Raw genomic sequence first — 23960 nt, forward strand, 5'->3', positions numbered from 1 at the left:
ATAATACTTAGTCGAGCAAAAATTGGCAATTCCCACTCACAAATGTTGGATCTTTCTACTAGCTTGCTCAAAGTTTGACTCTCAAAATCCAAAGTCAATAAATTTGATTTTTTGACTTTCAAGAATAAAAAGTCAACAATTTGACTTCCATTGCATTTTTTACCTAGTCAACCATTTGACTTTTAATGCAATTTTGACTAAATCCATTTAATTTAAAAAAATTAATTCTAATAATCAATTTTAAAATTAAATTAATATTAAATAATTAATTAAAAAATTAATTAATTTAATTTAATATTAAATCCAACACTAATCCCAATTTATATGAATCTCTATTCATAATCTTAATATTTAAATCTTATTTAAATAACTCTTATTTTCTCTCTCTTTATGTTTAATTCATAATTAAACATTAGGTTAAATATATCGTATATATTTAACACTTTGCTCTAAAAATCGAATTTGAACACTTCAAATTCGTTCATCACACTGTTCTAAGTTTTAGTCCAATATGAGCTAGTAAGGGGACTTCATGGACCTACAGATCATGGGCTCCAACGATTCGTAATTAACCGATTAAACTCTTTAACCTAATTAACCACCATTCATTAACTATCGGGTCACTCCACTAAAGCCCAGTACTTGCACTCCCCTCACTGTAGATATATTATGTCTACTCGATATAACCTTGATTAGTAAGTTAACCCTTCACAAATTATTCGTAATAACGGTTGGGTCAAAAGCTGTTTTACCCCTGAATTACATCTTGCTCCTTAAGTCCCATTGGTTCTCTAATGAACAATTGACTTATGATCCAATCACTAAATTGAGTCCCTCTCAGGCCAATAAGAGGGTGGGGCCCCTTGTTCAAAACCCAGAGTCAACATTTAAGGGGACAACCTCTCTACTATCCCTAAAAGTGGGTAGGAGTGAATTCTGTCTTGTACCTTATGTCCCCAACTATCTACTTGGTCTTACCCTTAAAATGGGATACTTATTGAGCCGACGATATTGAGCCAACCCTCACCCATGAAAATCTAAGGATAATCCTGAATAAATAAGAGTTCATAGTTAGCTCAAGATTAAGGTCAAGTTACCTAGGTCATTGCGTTAAAATAGTCAATCTTAAACAGTAAACAGCGTTATAAAGTAAGAGTGACTTAACTCTTGGTTCGATCTTATGCAAACTCATTGCATAGGACGCCCCCACTCCTCATGTCAATACATGAATGAATTAGGATCACTTTGTTTGTAGCATTTTACAACAAATTGTAATAACTACAAAGTGGGCCGCATCCGATAGTGTTACCAGAATAAGATACACACCCTTATTCATATACTATAGACTGTTTTAGCTATTTACTGAACCTGATCCAATCTTATATCTCCACATAAAGTTCTAGTATTCAAAAAATAGTCATGGATCTTTAGTTTATTGGATTTAGACTTTACAAGTGCAATTCACATATTCAATAACAATTTTATTGAATAAACATCAATAACATCTTTATTGATAGTATAATACATTTAACATTACAAACTGCAAGTCTTAGGACATACAACCCAATAGTGGGAGGGTTGCAAACTCACATGTCCGTTACGTGGGTTTAACAAAAATTCTAGCTATGGTAGATGACAGAGATGTTGAGGATCCATTGTCTTACAAGAAGGCAATGGAGGATGTTGACGAAGATGAGTGAATCAAAGCTATGGATCTCGAAATGAAGTCTATCTACTTCAATTCTATTTAGGATCTTGTAGATCAACCTGATGGGATACAAGAGACAACAGGGTGCTGATGGAAAGGTACAAACCTTCAAGACTGGCAAAGGGTTATACCCAAGTTGGGAGTCGACTATGAATAGACTTTCTCACCTATTGCCATGTTAAAGTCTGTTCGGATCCTCCTGTCCTTTGCATCATATTATGACTATGAGATCTGGAAAATGGACGTCGCCTTTCTGAATGGCAACCTTGAGAAGACCATTTATATGGAGCAATCTAGGGGATTCATAACCTATGGTCAAGAGCAAAGAGTTTGTAAGCTTAATCGGTCCATCTAAGGATTGAAAAAGGCTTCTCCATCTTGGAATATAAGATTTGATACTGCAATCAAATCTTATGACTTTAATCAAAAATTTGATAAGCCTTGTGTTTACAAGAGACTCATCAATAGTTCAGTAGCTTTTCTAGTGTTATATGTAGACGATATCCTACTCATTGAGAATGATGTAGGTCTACTGACTGAAATTAAGAATTGGCTAGCGACCCAATTCCAAATGTAAGATTTGGGTGAGGTGCAGTTTGTTCTGTGCATTCAGATCTTTAGAGATCAAAAGAACAATCATCGTATATTGACAAAATACTTATCAAATATTTTATGCAGCCTTTTAGACATGAAGTTGTATTGTCTAAGGAACAGTGTCCTAAGACACTTCAAGAGGTTGAGGAAATGAGATGGATCCCCTATGCATCATTGTTGGCAGTATGTTGTATGTGATGTTATGTATTAGACCTGACATCTGCTACGTGGTGGGGATAATCAGAAAATATAAGTTTAATCCAAGATTTGATCATTGGACCGCCGTTAAAAACATCCTCAAGTATGTATGGAGAACGAAGGACTACATGTTCGTGTATGGTTTTGAGAATTTGATCCTTACAGGATACACGGACTCTGATTTTCAGACTGATGATGATTTTAGGAAATCTACACCAGGATCAGTATTTACTCTTAATAAAGAAGCAGTAGTCTACAGGAGCACCAAGTAGGGGTGCATTGTTGACTCCATCATGGAGGTTGAGTACGTAGCGGCTTGTGAAGCTGTTAAGAAAGCTGTGTGGCTCAAGAAATTTCTAACTGAACTAGAAGTGGTTCCAGACATGTCAAAGCCTATCACCCTTTATGTGATAATAGTGGTGTTGTGGCTAATTTCCGAGACCCTCGGAGTCACAAATGCGAGAAGCATATAGGCGGAAGTATCATCTCATCTGAGAGACTGTGCATCAAGGGGACGTGATCGTCACGCAGATAGCTTCAGAGCACAATGTTGCTGATCCATTTACAAAAGCCCTCATGGCTAAGGTGTTTAAGGGTCACTATAGAGTATGGGTCTATGGAACAGACCACATTTAGTCTAAGGTGAGTGGGAGATTTTGTATTAGACGCATTTTATGCCCTAGTTTATTGATTTATGTGCTTTTATATTAGTATGACTTGTATATTGTACACTATACTAGTTTTAGAACAAATGAGAGATTGTTGAGGTTGATGCCTTAAATCTTATAGGTCCTCTAGTTTCAATTGTATTGTAAAAAAAAATTATTTAATACAATACGAGATGTTTTATTTGACATTTAGTAGCATTAAACCCACAAACCAATAAACTAACATCCAAGGTTATCATCTGTAGCTTAAACATGTATGTGGAGACATACAGACGGATCATGTTTAAGTGATAACCTAAATAGTTTGTAGTAGATGGATAAGACTAGATACTTATCCTAGTGACATTACGAATACGTCCGCTTTGTAGATGTTACAATTGTTATAAAGTTCTACAAATGATCTGATTCTGATAATTCATGTAGAGATATGTGAGCGGATGTATTCTATACAAAGGTGTTTGTATTAGACCAGACCACGAAATGACTAATCTCATTATATAACACCATTCATAATAGAGATTTGCATTTCACAAGGATGACCATAGATGACATGACCTGAATCCGGAGTCAGTAGTGAACTTCTGCCTATGAAGGCAGACCTTTGATTTGTATGCATGAGAGTGGCTAGATCGCCAACTAAAAAAGCCTACATTTTTTGGATTCGTTTGATTAGGGAGCTGAGAACACAACTACATAAGATAAAATTCACTCCTTCCCCGATGTTGAGGTAAGTAGATAAATTCTTCCCTTAAGAGCTTATTTTGGGGCTTAAACAATGTGGTGTCACACCCTCTCCTTGTCCGAGAGGGGTTTAGTCATAGTTGGACTATGATTTATTGTTCATTAGAAGGATCGTGGTACTTAGGGAGTAAGATGTAACTACAAAGGCAAAACAGTAATTTTAGCCTAACTTTACTTACGAGCAATTTGTGAAGGATCATCGCGCTATTGATTGGTTATATTCAATGGACATAGAAATATATCTATAGTGTGAAGAGTGTAGTTGTCGGTCTTTAGTGGAATATCCAACAGTTAATGGATGTTGAATAATTTAATTAAAGGAGTTTAATTGATTATTCAAGTATGATTAGAGTTTCAAGCTACAGGTCTATGAGGTCCCCTCTGTAGCTCAACGGGGATTAAATGAGATACAATTTTGGATTAATTCTGTTCAAATTAATTGAGGAAATTACTTATATGTGATATAATTAATTTAATTTAATTATATATTATATATTTACTATAATGTATATGATACGTTATAATATAAGTTTATTTGAGAGAAAATAAATATTTGAATATGATTCAAATATTAATTTTATGGAATTGATTCATATAATTAAATTTAATATAAATGAGATTTACATTAAGTATCATTAATGAGAGAAGTAAAACTATAGATTATATTGTATGTATACAATATTAAACCATAGGTTATATGTTTATATCATGTAACCTACACATATAAATATAAAATAGTTTTAGTTAAATTAAAATTAATTTAATTTTAATTTTTGAATAAGTGAGAGGGAAATAATTTCCTTCCCCTAATTTCTCTGAACGTCTCAACTCACTACGTGTGAGGGAGGTGGTTATTGGAATTGTATCTTCTTCAAAAAATTGGATGGCCAGAGAGATTATAGAACAATTTCTCTACAAGAAATATCCAGAAAATGAACAAACCTTCCCTTTCTTCTCCTCTCATTTTTTCCCACTCTTCCAAAAACATAAGAGCCCACAAAGCCCCTTAGATATTCTCTTCCCCTACAGAGAATACAGGAGATTTTTATTGGTGATGGCCAATTAGGGTTTCAAGTACATGGTATTTTAGAGAAGGAATTACATGAAGAAAATCGCTCTTTAAGGGTTAGTCATTCTTCCCATCTCCTTTCTCTTTTTCATACTAGTATGCTGTAAAATTTTAATTGATGCATAATGATTCTGTAAAAAAATGCATGATCTGTAAAATTGAGATTTGGGTTCGATCCTTGCTTCCACTGCAAACCTTCATCGGTTTCCTTCAAGGGATTTGTCTGATTGGGGATCTGGAAACATAGCTACACAAGAAGGAATTCTCTCCTTCCCTATAGTTAGGGTAAGAAGATAAATTTCTCTTTTAAGGCCTGATTCCGGGGCTTGAACAATGAGGGGTCTCACTCTCCTGGGCTGAGAGAGGTTCAATCATAGTTGGACTATTAATCATTGTTCATTAGAGATATCGGTGGTACTTAAGAAGTTAGATGTAATGACAAAGCCAAAAGCCTAGGTCGTTAATAAGTCTCGAGTCTGGTCAAAAGAAAATTTGTAAATATAGAACTACTCCTATCACTACTAAAACGTAGCAATAATGGTAAGTCCGAGTCGATCCACAGAGAAGCGCGATTGGTTTCATTGAGTTAATTTTTTAACTAGAGCGATAAATTGGGGGGTTTCGTGTGGAAGAGATAACATGTACGAAATTAAAAAAGATAAATGTAATCTAGGATAGGAGTCTATCTAATTTCTAGAGCAAGAGAGAGTTCCTATGCAATTTCTTTCATTAGGCACCAACTAATTATGTTGAATCTATCAATCCCTCAACCTATTAGAAATTCTAAAAGCCCAATTAGCCAATTTTGATTAAAAATCCAAACTAGCATTAATTCAGTTTAAAACTTTTCATTCTTAGCTACATACAAGTTAAAATTGAAAAGCATTAAAAAATGGTTCAATTGTTGAGACATACTACAAGCTGAAAAACCATATCTAGTAGCATGATTTATTTGGAAAGATTATACTAGGGCATACATGAGTTTGGCTAGAAAAAGTCTAGACCCTCAACATGTGATCCTATTACTTGCAACTAAATCAATAAATGAGGCATAGGCTAGAATGGTTTTGCAAACAAGAATTTCAACAAATTAATTTGTCAGAAGAATTTATCGAAACTCTATTGATATTAAAATAAATCCATCCAAAAAATTCACAAGAGTACAGTTAAATTAATTAGAAAACTTCAAGAAATTAAACACAGGGCTCTTGCTCAAAGAAACTAGATAGAGATTACCTCTCAATTCATAGACAAATCTGAGATACACATCCGTTCCATTGATTATAACCCAAAATAAAAAGCGAAACTAACCTAAAGATACCGAAAATTGAAGGGAATGGACGAAGGAATAAGTTTTACTTCGGCCTCCATCAATTTGACCTCCCAAATTCGGCATATTTTGACTTAGGGCCGAAGAAAATATTTATAAAAATTGAGGCAGCGACACGACACTAAAAATAGTGTTGCAACGCTCACTTGCGTGCGCACTCAGCACCACTTCCATAAAAGTCCTCAGCGTCGTGATGCTCTAAAGAAGCGTTGCAATGTTGCACTTCTGTCTTCCAGCATCAGGGTTGAGCGTCGCATGGCATTGCAACGGTGGCGATGTTGATCTTCCGGAGCATTGCAACATTGTGGGCAACATTGCAATGCTCCCTTGTACTTCGAGCTACTGCCTTCAAGCATTGCATGAGCGTCAAGTTAGGCAATTTTGAGCATTGTGACGCTCCAACAGGAGCATTTTGGTCCTTTTGAATCCTTTGATGCCCAGATGCTCAAATCAAGTCCATATTGTTTCAAATTAACCCCAATTAGCTTCAAATCACCAATTCTACTTCTCGGTTACTCGGTACCTACAAAATAAGACAATAAACACATAAAATCCATTAACGAGCCTAAATTAAGCTAAGAATAATAGCTCTTTTTTAGAGCTAACATGTAACTACAGGGGAAAAATTGTAATTTAACCCAACTGTACTTACAAGCAATTTGTAGAGTCAATGCACTGTTGTTTGGTTATATTCAATAGACACAGACATATATCAATAGTGTGAAGAGTTCAACTGTCGATCTTTAGTGGAGTGACCGACAGTTAATGAATGTTGATTAATTTGATTAAAAAAGTTTAATCAATTAATCTTGTTTTATTGGAGCTTCAATTTATAAGTCTATAAGGTCCCATTGTTAGCTCAATGAGGACTGATGAGAATCAAATTAATTTTGGTTTAATTTGAATTGTTCAAATTAATTAAAGGAAATTAATTGTATAAGATACAGTTAAATAATGTATATTGATATATTATTAATATAATATATTTTGATACATTATATAATTTTATGAGAGAAAGAATCATTTGAATATAATTCAAATATTTATTTTATGAACTGTATGTTATAATTTAATGTGAATACGATTTATATTAAATTTAGATATAGTTTTATGAGAAAAATAAATATTTTAATATCATTCGAATATTAATTATATGAATATGATTCATATAAAATCTATTTGTTAAAATTTAATGTGAATACGATTCATATTAAATTTATATAGTTTTATGAATTAGTGTTTAGTTGTTGGGTTGTCGTTTGGAGGAAGTTCTTTTCTTCCTCTGTCCAGCCTATCTCTATCTCTAAGAGGGATTGATGTTTAGTTGTTGGGTTGTATTTCAATTTTAATGAATTTTTCAATTTTTTTTTTAAAAAAAAAAATTGAATGCCTTGTCCTATTAGATACAAATTTCAATTTTATATCTAGTAAATGTGTTAATGGTTTTTTTTTTTTCAATATTGAATATCTCATAGACCTATTAAATACGGAATTAAATGTTAAGCGCATATTGGATATTTTTTTATGTTAAACTAAAATTTTGGTCTCTATATTTTAAAGTTGGTTCAATTTTAGTCTCTATACTTTCGGTTGTCCAATTTTAGTCCTCATACTTTTAATAAATCTTAAATTTAATCTCTCAAAGTTAAATTTTATCGAAATTGGTTAACTAATAATAGTATTTTCATGCAAAGAAATATAATATGTGAATATATATTTAAAATTTATAGTAAAAATACTAGTAGATAACAAAACGTTTTTAAAAGATAAAAAATAAACTAGCATTGGGACCGAATTTAAGATTTATTGAAAGTATAGAAACCAAAATAAGAAAATTATTAAAAATATATGGACTAAAATTTAACAAACTTCAAAGTAGGGACCAAAATAGTATTTTAATCTATTTTTTAAGTTCAAGTTCTATTTGTTATAAACATAAAAGTGCAAGAACAAAACTTGTATAGTTGTAATTAACATAAAAGAACATGCTCAAAATATTGAATATGACAAAAATCTATTAAACAGAAAATTATAAGTTTAAGAACTTAGTAAATACTTTTTCTAAGTTCAAATTATATTAGATAGAAATGTGGAAGATTAAATTTTTATTTAACTTAAAAAGAACATTTTACCCTTTTCAAAAAGAAAGAATGAAAGAAAAGAACATGTTACATTTATAGTATTAAATATTTTTCGATATGTCGATATTTCTATCGATATTTTTACATTTCCATGGATTCAATATCGACATGAGAGGAGAATCGATACTTCTATTGTATAGTAGAAAAATCCACGAAACATAATAATTAAACAACTAAATATCATTAATGTAAATATAACATAAATAATAGATATGTTAACTTGTTTAAATATCATACATATTTGTTTACTAATTTAAATCTTTTTTTTATAATGTTTCTAAAAATATCCATCAAAGTAGAATTTTTATCCGATCTTGATATTTTCATCAACATCGACATTTTAAATATTAAATACATTGTTATCATTGCATGAAGCCAAGCCTGCATGGGGTTGGGGCTCGTTAGCCACCCAACCAAGAGATGATCATGTTGTATAAGTGCATTTAAATTTTTTCATAAAACTTAAAAGGCTAAATTAAAGAAAATATTCCATAAGTTTATACTCTACTTCAAAACTGTCCCAAAACTTCGAAACTTTCACAAATATCCATAAACTCTAAAAAGTAAAAATAAAAAATATGCCCAACATTAGTTTTAGATGAAAATTCAGAATTTTATTATAAAAATATCTATGAACTTTCAAAAGTTTTAACAATACTCTTCAACTTTAAGAAATATTAAAAATACCCTTATCATTGGTATATGAACAAAAATTTTTAATATATCTCGTTTCAACAATAATTTTGAACTTTTAAAAGTTGCATTAGTACTCTTAACCTTTAAAAAAGTTATAAAATGTTCTTACCATTAGTATATATAGTCCAAAAAAAATTCCATATAGATTTTCTCATTTTCCTCATTTTTGTTCAATTGGTATTCCAATTTTCTCAACAATCAAATAAAACCCAAAACATCAAGTTAAAGCATAAAATCCCACAAAATCTCATAAAGTCTCGAAATCAAAGTTCCCTCAAAACTCAACAAGATAATGAATTGTCAAATACAGAAGAATTGATAAAGGAATCATCTTTGATCATGTGAAATCTTCTTAAGTGACTAAAACAAATATACTAATTTGAATTGCCAAAAAGATCAACAAAGTAAGTCTTTGTTGTTAAAAATTTTGTAATGCACATTTTTCTTTCCTTTTTTTTTTCCTCTTACTGGTTGTCCTCATAATTATAATTCAAATTCTTAATGTGACTCTCTTTTGTGTGAGTATGTTACACACACTCAACTACTAACTTACAATTTTTTTAAAATAATATTTAAATTCTAAGTTCCTTTTCTAGTTTCATTATTATTCTATATGTTTTTATTAGTTCATATATCTTAATTGAAAGAGATGGTTTTAGAGTTTGGGAATGGAAGAAAGGGAGTAAGATGGTACTGAAGAATAGAGGGGAAAAAAAGATAAAATTGAGAAGTGTTGGATCATATGTTGAAGCAAAGGAGAAGAGGGAAGTGGAAGACATAGGTGATGTAGTATAGATAATATACTAATAGTAAAGGCATATTTTAACTTTTCTTTGAAGGAATAAAGGTGCTAATTTAAAACTTGAAAATTCATTAAAAAAAAAATTAAAATAAGATATTGAGAGTTTTTTTTCTCCATTTATTAATGGTAAGTGTATTTTCTATTTTTCTTGATAAGGTATTGTTGAAATTTTTTAAAGTAGAAGGGTATTTTTTTTAAACAGCATACTAACGATTTCGATCCAAAACTAATGGTAAAACTATTTTTTAAGAAAAACATTTTTAAAGTTTATTAATATTATTGAAACTTTTGAGAATTCATAGATACTTTAAAAAAAAATTACTAAGTTTATGATTTTTTTTTCATATTTAACCAATCTTTCTAATACCAAACATCGGTACTTTTAACATATTTTATCCCTCATTCACATACTTGATAAGAAAATCCAAAAAGTTACTCAATACATTATTACTACAGGTCATACATGTTGAGAAAGGTGTACCTTGAAGTATAAAAGGTAACAAATCAATTTCTTTAAATATTTCTTAATCATGCATACTGTTATAAAAATTGAGGAGCACAACAAGAATACGGATATGAAAAATATAATATAATAATATTTTTATATAATAATAATAAATAAATAAAAACTAAAATTATAAAATAAAACAACTAAAACATAAAATAACCAAAATCATGAAATTGGATAATACAAAAATTGGTGGAAGTGGAATTCTAACCAATGTTCGTGTGTTCTTAAGATCCACCAAATGCCACTATTTATAGGCAAAGTGACAAGTAGGATGTATCTTACATAGACACCAAGCATGAATAACTACGAGACATATGGACAACATGAATGGTGACACATGGTCTTTGAGACACTAAGCAATGGGCATCTATTTTCTATTATAATATTCATAATACTCCCTCTTAGATGCCCATATATATATATATGAAATATGCCTCGTTGAAACCTTAATAGGAAAACCCAATGGGAAAAACCCTAGTGAAGAAAAAAGTGTATATATTTCATATAATACATATTCCTAAAAAATACAATATATTTGCTCCCCTTCATGAAAACATTACTTAAGATCTCTGAATCGCCACATTCCAATATTGTACATCAATGTTTCAAAAGTTGTGAATGGTAATGCCTTTGTAAATAATTCCGCCAAGTTATACTTCGAACAAATTTGTTGTACATCGATGTCGCCATTTTCTTCAAGATCATGAGTGTAGAAAAGCTTTGGTGAAATATGCTTTGTTCTATCTCCTTTAATATATCCGCCTTTGATTTGGGCTACGCAAGCTGTGTTGTCTTCGTATAATATTGTTGGAAGGTTTTTATCAGAAGACTAGTCACACATTTCACGAATGTGCTGAGTCATTGACCTTAGCCATACACATTCTCGACTAGCCTTGTGAATTGCAAGAATTTCAGCATGATTTGAGGAAGTGGTCGTTATAGTCTGTTTCACCGATCGCCATGATATAACAGTTCCTCCACATGTGAACAGATAACCTGTTTGAGATCTAATTTTGTGTGGATCAGATAAATATCTAGAATCTACATAACCAACTAGATCAAAATTTGATTTATTTGAATGAAACAAACCCATATCGATTGTTCCTCGGAGATAACGGGGTATATGCTTAACTCCGTTCCAATGTCTTTTTGTAGGAGAAAAACTATATCTAGCTAATAAATTACTGAAAATGCAATATCTGGTCATGTATTATTAGCAAGATACATAGGTGCAATATCTCGGTGTGGGAATCTAGGAGTTGTGGGCTTTATAGGATTGGATAGAGGGTAGGAGGAATTTTACAGATCGTATAGACGATCGAGTAAGTGGGAGATGACTATAGTCTATCGTATAGACTATGTACTCAATCGTTTAGAAAATAAGTGACTATCGTATAGAAAACTCTTACACGATCGTGTATGCTCTCAAGCTATTGTATAGCTATTTCTTTTGATCGCATGATTCACAATCGCTTAATGATTGCCGTAATGTAAAATGAAAACGATTTTCATTTTATCCATTAGTTACCATAACTGATCACAACTTCCCACTAAGTTGATTATGGGAGAAAAAATCGTAACCAATTATCCTATAATTGATTTAATTACAAATATATAATATATTCATAACCTATAGTTTTAATATCACATCTCATGTAATATATAAACCATAGTTCTTTTTCTCCCTTTTAGCATTTAATAATAATTCCTCCATTTAATGTACTTAATATATTAAGTCAATTATATCTCATATAATTGATGCAATTTAATTATATCATATATGATATTTTCTCTTTTTCATTTGAACACTAATTAACCCAAACTGATTCTCAACATGAATCCATTGAGCTACCAAGGGGAACTTATGAACATGTAGCTTGAAGCTCCAAGGGTACGTGAATAACTTACTAAACTCTTTAACCACTATATCCACCATCCGTTAACTGTCGGGCATTTCACTAAAGATCGATAGTTGCACTCTTCGTGCTATAAATACATTTCCATATCCATTGGAGATAACCAATCAACAGTATGATGATCCTTCACAAATTGCTCGTAAGTACAGTCGAACAAATTACTCTTTTGCCCCTGTAATTACATCTAACTCTTTAAGTACCACTGATTCCTCTAATGAACAATACATCATAGTCCTACTATGAGTAAATCCTTCTCAGGCCAAGAGAAGGTGTGACGCCACATTGTTCAAGTCCCGGAATCAGCCCTTAAGGGAACAATTTATCTACTTACTCCTAAATTGGGGAAGGAGTGAATTTTGTCTTGTGTAGCTGAGTTCTTAGCTCCCCAATCAGAAGAATCCCCAAAGTGGTAGGTTTAAGTCGGCGATCTGGCCACTCACACCGATCTGGCCACTCACACCCATACAAATCAAAGGACCGCCCTCATAGGCAGGAGTTCCCAACTCACTTAGAATTAAGATCATGTTACATATGGTCATCCTAGTGAAATGAAAGTCTCTATCATGAACGGCGTTATATAACGAGACTAAACGTTTCGTGGTCCGGTCTTATGCAAACTCTTTTATATAGAGCATTCCCGCTCGCACGTCTAACACATGAATGGTCAGGAGCAGACCATTTGTAGCACTTTACAATACTTGTAACATCTACAAAGCGGGTCACACTCATAGTGTCAACAGAATAAGGTTTCCCTCTTTTATCTATCTACTATAAACTATTTAGGTTATCACTTAAAGCACGATCCACTTGTATGTCATCACATACATGCCTAAGTTACAACGATAACCAGGGATATTAGTTTATTGGTTTGTGGTTTATGCAATTAAAATATCTCATATTTCAAAGACAATAGTGAAGAAAATATCTCATATTTTTATATCACTAATGTTTGTTCATATACATGTTCACAAACTACTGGACCCTACAAGATTTAGGACATCAACCCCAATATACTATTCTCGAAAATTTGATGTATATGTTTCAGGTACCTTAAATCCTTCTGGGATTCTCATATAAATATCATTATCAAGAGATCCATATAAATATGTTGTGACTACAACCATAAGATGCATATCCAGACTTTAATACATAGTCAAGCCAATTAAATATCTTAATGTAATTGTATCCACCATCGAAGAATACGTCTCCTCAAAATCAATACCAGGTCTTTGTGAAAAAGCTTGTGCAACTAGTCTTTCTTTATATCTTGTGACCTCATTATTTTCATTTCTTTTCTTCACAAATACCCATTTGTATCCCACAGGTTTAATACCTTCTGGTGTTCGGACTACAGATCCAAAAACCTGACGTTTTGAAAGTGAGTTTAAGTCTGCCTCGATTCTCCACTGAAGCCAATCTTTCCTATGTTGACATTCTTCAACAGATTTTGGTTCAGGATCCTCGTTTTCAGATATAACACCAAGAGCAACATTATACGCAAAAATGTTGTCAATAATTACATTAGTTCGATTCCATATTTTTCCTTTCATGACATAGTTTATTGAAATCTCATTCTTATCTCTAGGTATTTCACCTTCCTCACTAGTCATGTCGAGGAGTTCTTTATGGGTATTTACATCCTCAACCAAGTCTTTTTCACTATTAATTAATTTTCATTTTCAATGATTTTTATCTTTGAAATCCACTGGTCTACCAAGCTTATGGCGTATTCCAGACTCATTAGTGACAACTTCTTGTGTTGGGATATCAATTTTTTATGGAACATTTGTAACTGGTATATGTGACTTAGTAACTTTCTTTGCATCTATAAATGCATTTGGTAATTGATTTGCTATATTTTACAAATGAATTATTTTCTGAACTTCAAGTTCACATTGATTTGTACGGGGATCTAAATGAGATAATAACGATGCATTCCATGTAATTTCTTTTTCCAACTTCTTAATTCCTCTCCCTAATGTTGGAAAATAGACATTAAAATGATAATCAACAAATCGTGTAGTAAATACATCACCCGTCAAGGGCTCAAGATATTTAATAATTGATGGGGAATCATATCCAACATATATTCCTAACCTCCTTTGAGGACCTATCTTAGTGCATTGTGGTGGAGCAATTGGAACATATACTACACATCCAAAAATTCTTAGTGGGAAATATTTGGCTCATGATCATAAGTTAATTGTAATGGCGAGTACTTATGATAAGCTACTGGCCTGATGCGTATAAATGACGCTACAGATGAAGGAAGCTTAGCTCTCATAAGTAATGGTCTTGCAATTAATTACAAATGTTTTATAAATGATTCTGCTAAACCATTTTGTATATGAACATGAGCTTCAAGATGTTCAACACTTATCCTAATTGACATAGAATAATTATCAGAAGCTTGGGATGTAAATTCACCAGCATTATCAAGACAAATGGTCTTAATTGTATAATCAGGAAATTGTGCTCTTAACTTAATTGTTTGAGCAAGTAATCTTGCAAATGCAAGATTTCGACTTGATAATAAGCATACGTGTGAACATCTGTTGGATACTTCTATTAATACCATAAAATATCTAAATGGTTTACTTGGTGGGTTAATGAATCCACATATATCACCATGAATTCGTTCTAAAAATGCGGGTGATTCAGTCCCCACTTTAGAGGTGATGGTCTAATTATCAATTTTCCTTGAAAGCAAGCATCACATGATAATTCATTATATTGAAGAATCTTATGGTTCTTCAACGAGTATCCATTTGAATTTTGAATAATTTTCCTTATCATTATAGATCCTGAATTACCCAATCGGTCATGCCAAATTGTAAATATCTCTGGCTTCATGAACTTCAGGTTCATTTTTGCATATGTTTCAATTACTCGTATATGAGTATAATACAATCCAGAAGATAAAGCAGGTAACTCTTCTAATATACGTTTTTTATTTGAGACAATGGATATGATATATAGATATTCTACATTATTCTTACTGTCAGTCTCAATATGATAACCATTGCAACGTATATCTTTAAAATTTAGAATATTTCTCTTTGATTGACTAGAGAACAATGCATTATCAATTGTAAATTTTGTTCCTCTAGGAAAAATAATATTTACTTTTCCAAAACATTCGATCAAGTTTGCAGAACCTGATATTGTATTTACTTTTGATTTCAGCATTGTCAATTTGGAAAAATATTTTTTTATTTTTAAGTATTGTATGTGTAATTGCACTGTCTGCCAAACATAGATCTTCTTTGCTCATTTTTTAAACGCCCAACATATGAAAATGATCCATGTTTCTTCATTAAAAGAAAATAATTATAATAAGAAAAACAAAACTTAAAATATACAAAAGTTACTAAAAAAATATGAAGATAAATAAAAGAAAACAACAACATTAAGTTTAGATATTCTCAAAGTCAAAGGAAACAATTGATGTGCCACCAACTGTGCCAATCTTCTCTTCAGGAGATTCAAAGAAGTTCATCACATCTAAATTTGTCATATAGGATGGGTCAAATATGTCATTATCCTGGTATGCAAAATTAACTTCCACATTTTTCTCTTTTTCCTTCAGAGAGACTTGATAGAGGTCAACTAAGTGTTTTGATATACGACAAGTATGTACCAATGTCTAGTCATTCCGCATTGGAAGCATTTATTTTCAACACTCTTTGAACTTTTATCTTGTGAAGTTTTTCCTTTGTGATCATCATTCTTTTGAAATTTAAATATTAGAACGACCACTACGAAAATAATAATTATTTCTTCCTCTGCCACGGTCACGACCTCGACCGCAACATCGACCACGATTATTATTAAAATTCGCAGCATTCACTTTAGGGAATGGTGTTGTTCCAGTTGGTCGAGATTCATGATTCTTCATCAATAACTCGTTATTTTGTTCGGTCACGAGAAGACATGAAATTAATTCAGAATACTATTTAAAACCTTTCTCTCAATATTGTTGCTATAGGAGCATATTCGAGACATGAAATGTAGAAAATGTCTTATCTAACATATCAGCATCAGTAATTTTCTCTCCGCATAACAACAATTTTGAACTGATTTTAAATAATGCGAAGTTGTAATCACTTACTGATTTGAAATCTTGTAGCCTCAAATGCATCCACTCATAATGAGCTTTAGGAAGAATAACTGTTTTTTATGATTATACCTCTCTTTTAATTTTTTTTTACAAGATACGGGGATCTTTTATTGTAAGATACTCCATTTTCAATCCCTCGTGGATATAATGACGAAGGAAAACCATAGCTTTTGCTTTATCTTGACTGGAGATATTTTCTTCTTTAATAGTCTCCCCATGATTCATAGCATCCAGGTGGATTTCGGTATCAAGTACCCATGATAAATAATTATTGTTGTTAATATCAAGGACGAAAAATTCTAATTTTGTGAGATTTTTCATGGTAGCACTATCATAAAATATTGTACTTATGTTAGAAATTTAATAGATATTGAATATGCAAAATAACATTAAATTTATTAGTTATATCGAATAGGGAAAAACCGACATACCTTTAGGACTTACCTTTAGCAAGAAAAACGACAAGGGTCCGTGCTGATTACGTGTTATGAAAATTGAGGAGCAGAACAGGAATATGGATATGAAAAATATAATATAATAATATTTTTATATAATAATAATAAATAAATAATAACTAAAATTATAAAATAAAATAAAATAACTAAAATATAAAATAACCAAAATCATGAAATTGGATAATATGAAAATTGGTAGAAGTGGAATTCTCACCAATGTTGGTGTGTTCTTAATATCCACCAAATGTCACTATTTATAGGCAAAGTAACAAGTAGAAGGTGGACTTACATGGACAACAAGCATAAATAACTACCTGGCACATGGACAACGTCAATGGTGACACATGGCCTTTGGGACACTAAGCAATTGACATCTATTTTCTATTATAATATTCATAATACATAAAAAAATAAAATTAAAAAAAATCTCAAATAAACATTTATTAACCAAGCTAGCATTGTCTCAATATTTCTCTACTTTATAATTAACTTTATATGATTTGAATATTACTTTAATCCATATACTTTTTACTTCAATTAATTATATTATTTATGTACTTTCAACTTTAGTTCATTTTCGTTCATATATTTTTAAAATATCTATTTTAGTTCGGTTGAACTATGCTCATATCAACAGGTCACAGATATCATATCAAACCATCTAAATTAACTCATCATACAATAAAAAAAATTTACAATTCAACATATGAGATAAGAAATTCAAACTTCTAAACCATCAAACAAGTTTATGCACCAATAAAGATAGCATTTAAGATTATTTTTATTTTCCTTGAGTATAAGTGAAAGGTATGAAGATAACTTTTGACCTCTGAAAATGAGTATATTGTGTCAATTATTAACACAAGTCTAATTCTGTTAAGTTCTTAAAGGCGAAAAATCGAACCTTTAACCTCAACATCAATAGTTCATGTTTTATGTCAGTTGAATTGGTTGGATTAGACTCATTTTGGCCCTAAACCCTAATTATGTTAAGTTCTACTACTAATATGCCAAAGTTAACATACATTGAACCATCATCATTTGTATACAACATTAGAAATAACACTTTTAAGTTTCTTACCTTTCAAAAGTTGAACTAGACTCATTTTGCCTATTATTATTAAATTTTAATTGCATGAGTCTTAGCTTATACATGAGAAATTTAGAAAGTTGAAAAGGGATTTTCATTCTTAAATTAGAGAAAAATTATTTGTTTGTGTTTATTTGAAGAAAAAAATAAATCTCATTAATTACATATTAAATATCTAATTCTAAATTTTAGTATAAATACTCGTGTTTTCTTTCTCATATAACAAGAACAAATACTCCATACATCTCTCTTTTATTTTCTCTCATCAGCTCTTTTAAGAGCATCTGGCCAAAAGAAGGGTGTTCTTAGTTGCATAGCTTTGAGCTCAATCTTTCAATATATTGTGGTTTGAGCTACCAACGTTTTATATCCGAAAGGGAATAGATTAGAGAATATTTATTGCACAGTTGATATAAAGAAATTCAATACACATCGCAAAAGGGTTTGAATCTCCTTGAAGAGCGAAATATCCACATTTCAACCAAATTGTTTACATGTGAAACCCTAATTTTTGTTTTGGTTCGATGTTGAGTTGTATTGGATGAGTGATTAAAATAATTTGAGTTATTTACAGAAAATGGAAAATTTTGAGGTGTTTGAGCTCCACCCTTATAACCCACTCCATGTTTAAGGCTCCAATCATAATAGTTGATATTTCCAACTAATATAACCTACTATTAACTACAACATTATTATTTTAAATCATTCTTTGGTATTGGTGTTTACTATTTGTTACAATGTTTACTGTTTTTTACTATCTTCTTTTCCTCCCTTGCTACAATTTTTACAGCATGGTTTACTATTTCTTATCGAGACTAAAATAATATGAACCCCAAAACATAAACTATCATAACTTAGACTAAAATAGTCTACACCCGAATATAAACTATTATAATCTATCAACTATTATAGCTCACAAACTATAATAACTAATAGCCGAACAATTATTTATTTCTAACCATTACTAAGAAGGTAGGTATGAGAGCATAGTCTAGGTTGGTAAATTAAAAGAGATAGACCTCTACAGCTCTATCTTCCCTTTCCCATCGTTCAACAATTATAACACTCTTCAATTTCCATTTACAGACACTGTAACCGACATTTTTCTTTCTTTCCACCATTGATATTCCCCATCAATGGCGTAAACACAGCGATTTCTACTCTGTTTCCATGCACATCTTCTCCTACAAAAGACCCTTCTCTCTCTCGCTTCAACATGGGGTTTCTTTGACTCCGTCAACAATGGTTCCTCCGATGGAGAAGAAGCCCTTCAGAACCACTTGCTCCACCGATCTCTGCTTCGCCATTTTCATTTCCTCCGCCTTAGTTTGGGTTTTCCTCTGTTTTGATTACTCCACTTTCCATTCCTCCACCAATGGCGTCCCTATCACTTCCTCTCTTAACCCTACCGTCTTCTCCACCGACAACCCCAACAAATTACTCCTCAAACCCCCCTCCTCCGCCACCCGGACCGTCGATCCTTGCTCCGGCCGCTACCTCTTCATCCAGAACATTCCCAGTCGATTCAATCTCGATTTGATCAGAAACTGTCAATCTCTTACAAGAGGAACCGACAAATCCGATATGTGTCCGTATTTGGTGAACTCTGGTCTCGGCCCTGAAATCGAAAATTCTCGAGGGGTTTTTCTTAACAATAGTTGGTTCAAGACGAATCAGTTTCTGTTAGAGGTAATTTTCCACAATAACATGAAACAGTATGAATGCTTGACGAATAATTCAGCTATGGCGTCCGCTATTTATGTACCGTTTTACGCTGGTCTTGATATCAGCCATTACTTATGGAATCCGAGTATTTCGGTTAGGGATTCTTCCGCTAGGGATTTTCTGAGTTCGGTTTCTGAAAAACCTGAGTGGAAGAGGATGTTTGGGAGAGATCATTTCTTCGTCGCCGGAAGAATTTCTTGGGATTTCAGAAGACAAACTGATGAAGTTTCCGATTGGGGAAGTAAACTCAGATTCTTGCCGGAATCTCACAATATGACGATGCTCTCTGTTGAAGCAAGTTCGTGGAAAAACGATTTCGCCATTCCGTATCCGACTTATTTTCATCCATCGAAACTGAGTGAAGTAGTTGAATGGCAGAGTCTCATGAGAGCTCGACGGCGCCACCATTTGTTCACGTTCACCGGCGCTCCACGGCCGGATCTCGCAGACTCGATTCGCGGTATGGTGATCGAGCAATGCCGAGGTTCAGGTCTCTGTAAATTCATAGATTGTAGTTCTGATGGGGTTAATTGTGATGATCCTATTACCACCATGGAAGTGTTTCAGAGCTCAATCTTCTGCTTGCAGCCACCAGGAGATTCATACACAAGAAGATCAATATTCGATTCGATTTTAGCTGGATGTATTCCAGTTTTCTTTCATCCAGGTACTGCTTATTCTCAATATTTATGGCATTTTCCTGAGAATCAAACAGTTTATTCTGTGTATATACCTGTGAGGGATGTGAAGAACTGGAATGAGAGTATTGAGGGGATTTTGAATGGGATTTCTAAAGATAGAGTATCTGCCATGAGAGAGGAGGTTATAAGAATCATTCCAAGGATTGTTTATGGAGATCCCAGATCAAAAACAGGGAATTTTGAGGATGCATTTGATTTAGCAGTTAAAGGGATTCTTGAAAGAGTTGAAAATATTAGAAAGAAGATTAGGGAAGGGAGTGATCCTAGTGAAGGATTTGATGATCCTGATCATTTTAAGTATACATTTTCTAGTAAAAACTGAGAAAATTTTGCCGTTTTTTAATGAACATTGGAAAATTTGGGATGAATGCCATGGATTGATGCTGGGATATGCTTCACCAAGTAAGAAATTGTGTACATATGTCCTCCCCTTGGCCATTTCTTTTTGCTCCTTTAGCCCACAATATGAGTGATACTGTTGAAATGTATTCATTAAAAAAAAAAAAAAAAAAAAAAAAAAAAGAATCTGCCATTACTGAAAGTCTTTTAAATTATTTGACTGCCAACACAAAGATATGATCGTTTGCTCAAATATATATCTACTATTAGATTGCAATGTTTCGTGTTCATGGTCTAAATCACACATCGATGAAAATAATCGAAAGAGTTCAATATCATATTTAATATCCATGTATATTTCCGACATTTTTATAAATGCTCCTAAAATATAAAAAAATGTCATTTATTTAGTTAAATATGAATATAACAAATAACAATATTTATAACTAAGTTTTGGAGTAAAAAAAACTCAATTATTAATCTAAATAAATTTTATAAATTTCATAATTAACGAAAGTATTAATCGATATCGATATTTTGTCGATATATTCGTCAATATATTCGTAAAATATAAATCTTGATATTGATATCAACATCAATATTTTAATCCTTGAAATCATACTAATATATGTGAAATATATTATTTTGTTGTGTAACCATTTTGAACCTGCGACGGTCCATTTAAACATATCACAATTTACATATGAATTATTAGAAAATGTAAGGTAAGATGGAGATGTAAATTTTAAATCAAAGCCCATTTTCATATAGAATATATTTTAATTTAAATAATATTACATAGACCGCTGCATTTGTTTAGGAGAATATGGAAGAAATGCAATTTTATTTGGTTAGGAAGTTTCTGTTACTTCTAAGTAGTTGGAATGTGCAAAAGATGCACCATTGTCTACACCTTAAAATAAATTAATAATACCATGTTTGTATCTATATCTATTTTGACTTATACCCTCTTTCTCGTTTTTTTTGCTCTTTTTAGGTTTAAATATCAATTTAGTTTAGACCTTCATTATATTCTTATTTTATCCATCTATTTTATTTAGACCAACTTCATTGATGAATTACCAAGTTTTCACAATAGAAATTATGGGCCAGTTTTTTACGAGTTAGAGTGCGTGTTCGCAACGAATATGCATAAGAAGTCACATAATCAGATAATTAGCTTCATTCGTAATGTCCATCATTCCATTAGATTAAACGGTAAAGTTAAGCAACATTACGTGTAACTATCAAACACCTGAAAAATGCTTAGTTTATAAGTAATTTCATATGTTTATGTCAAACAATTAGACTAAACAATAAAGTTGAAAATAGATTAAACCTTAAAGTTGAAAATAGATATCATACATAACCTATATATATATATATATATATATGAGTTGAATACTCCACTCAATTGATAAAGCCAAACAATAGTGCTAAAGTAAACAGCTGAATTCAAGGATTGTCTGATGCAACTGGCCACAAAAAGTGGAAACAAATAGTTTATAAAAAGCATCAAATGCTTCTTCTTTTGAATAGCCTCTAATCATTTGTGTGCTTTTTCAACATGATTCTCGATACTCTTTTTCTTTTGGTTTTGCATGGCATTTCAATGATTGCAATTTCATTCATATTCAAGGATTTGTTGTAACCTTTTCAAGTATTTCTCAATTTTTTCCCCTTAATTTTGGGTTTGATATTTTAAAAGATCTCAATTAAGTGTAGACCATGCTAAGTTTTGTTAATAGAAAAATTGATGGGTTATTAAATCCTCTTTGATGTTCACATTCTACTCATATTTATATAAATCAAGTCAAGTTTTGAAAATTGAAAAAAAAAAAAAAAGAGGGGGACGCTTTTAGAAATTAGTTTTTGTTTTTAATAACCATAATATAAAACTGAGAGGAAATAAATATAAATTTCAAAACATAATACTAAAAATGAAATCGTTATGAACCAGATCTAAATAGATTAACTGATAAGTTTGATCTTTAACTTTCATGTTTGTGTCCATTAATTTCTCAACTTTAAAAAGTATCAATAAATTTTTCAACTGTTAATTTCATATTTGATCAAAGGATAAACATTTTAGTGCGAGAAACCACAAAATTTAAGAAAAGTCTAGAAGTGGTAAAATCAACCTTTTTTTAAAGTATTTTTCTTTTCTTTGAGTTGAACAATATGGAGTGAAGATTCAACCTCTAATTTTTAAGACAAATATATATTGTTTTCACCGTTGAAATATATTTTAATCAACTCTTTTACCTATTTTAATAAACAATATGTTCTTATTTATCAACAAACTTAAAATATAGACATTGGAATCTACACCGAAAAAATAAATGTTATCATTTGGAGAAAGAAGAAAAGATAGCAAAAAAAGTTAAAAAAAACACTTACAGTCTCTGAATTTTCATAGAAATAAGCCTATAAAATTTAGTTTGTAACGATTTAGTCTCTATACTTTCAATTTTAGTCTCTGAACTTCATAATGCAACATTTTAGACTTTGTATTTTAAATTTTCTAATGATTTAGTACCTATCGTAAAAATTAATGTTAATATTTAATGAGATTTCTTGTCTAAATAAAATAATAAACCAATTAGAGAATCAAGATTTTTACAAAAATACAAAATCTATATCATAAAATAATAAAAATTGATACTGGATGAATCTATTTATATTAGGAACAAAATTATTATAAATTTCGGTAGTGTTGTGAAGATGTAGCTGATTGCTACCGACGTTCTTATGGGACCGGTAGTAATAAATGCAAATGGGCGCTTAGGGCCAGACGACAAGATGGCCAAAGTGTCTTTGTGATTGTCGCATTTGCCTAATTTTGTGTGGGAATTGGACCATACAAAACATGATTGTTACCTTAAGCTTTTAATCAAATTGGCGCTGATTGTTACTAACATTGTCTATGTACAAGTTGAAATATAATTTTATTAAGCCAAAATTTTACATTAAGCTTTTAATCAATTTGTTGAAATCTTCTAGTCTTTGAATCTTAATTCTCTAGCTTCAACTCTTATATGTCCCTTCTACTGATAGAGTTTCGAGAGATCTTGATATGAGCTTGAACTTGGTTGGCTTTGAGTCCAACTTTTGGAATTTAATCCATTTCTTTTCAATTGGGCTTGGATTATTCAA

The 23960-nt window shown here is 31.5% G+C and overlaps 1 protein-coding gene and 1 pseudogene across 1 annotated transcript; one reads left to right on the forward strand and one right to left on the reverse strand.

Annotated features, from left to right (window-relative positions):
* Positions 1-16113: 16113 nt before the first annotated feature.
* On the reverse strand, positions 16114-16815 carry LOC150032180 (uncharacterized; annotated as a pseudogene).
* A 2174-nt stretch (positions 16816-18989) lies between these two features.
* Positions 18990-21081, forward strand: LOC120068416 (Exostosin family protein). Its single transcript, XM_039020176.2, has one exon. It carries the CDS (start codon positions 19210-19212, stop codon positions 20785-20787), a length of 1578 nt encoding a protein of 525 aa, XP_038876104.1. The 5' UTR covers positions 18990-19209; the 3' UTR covers positions 20788-21081.
* The last annotated feature ends 2879 nt before the right edge of the window (positions 21082-23960 follow it).

Source organism: Benincasa hispida, chromosome 12, assembly GCF_027475165.1.
Source record: "Benincasa hispida cultivar pf3 chromosome 12, pf3_genome.v1.1, whole genome shotgun sequence".
NCBI lineage: Eukaryota > Viridiplantae > Streptophyta > Magnoliopsida > Cucurbitales > Cucurbitaceae > Benincasa > Benincasa hispida.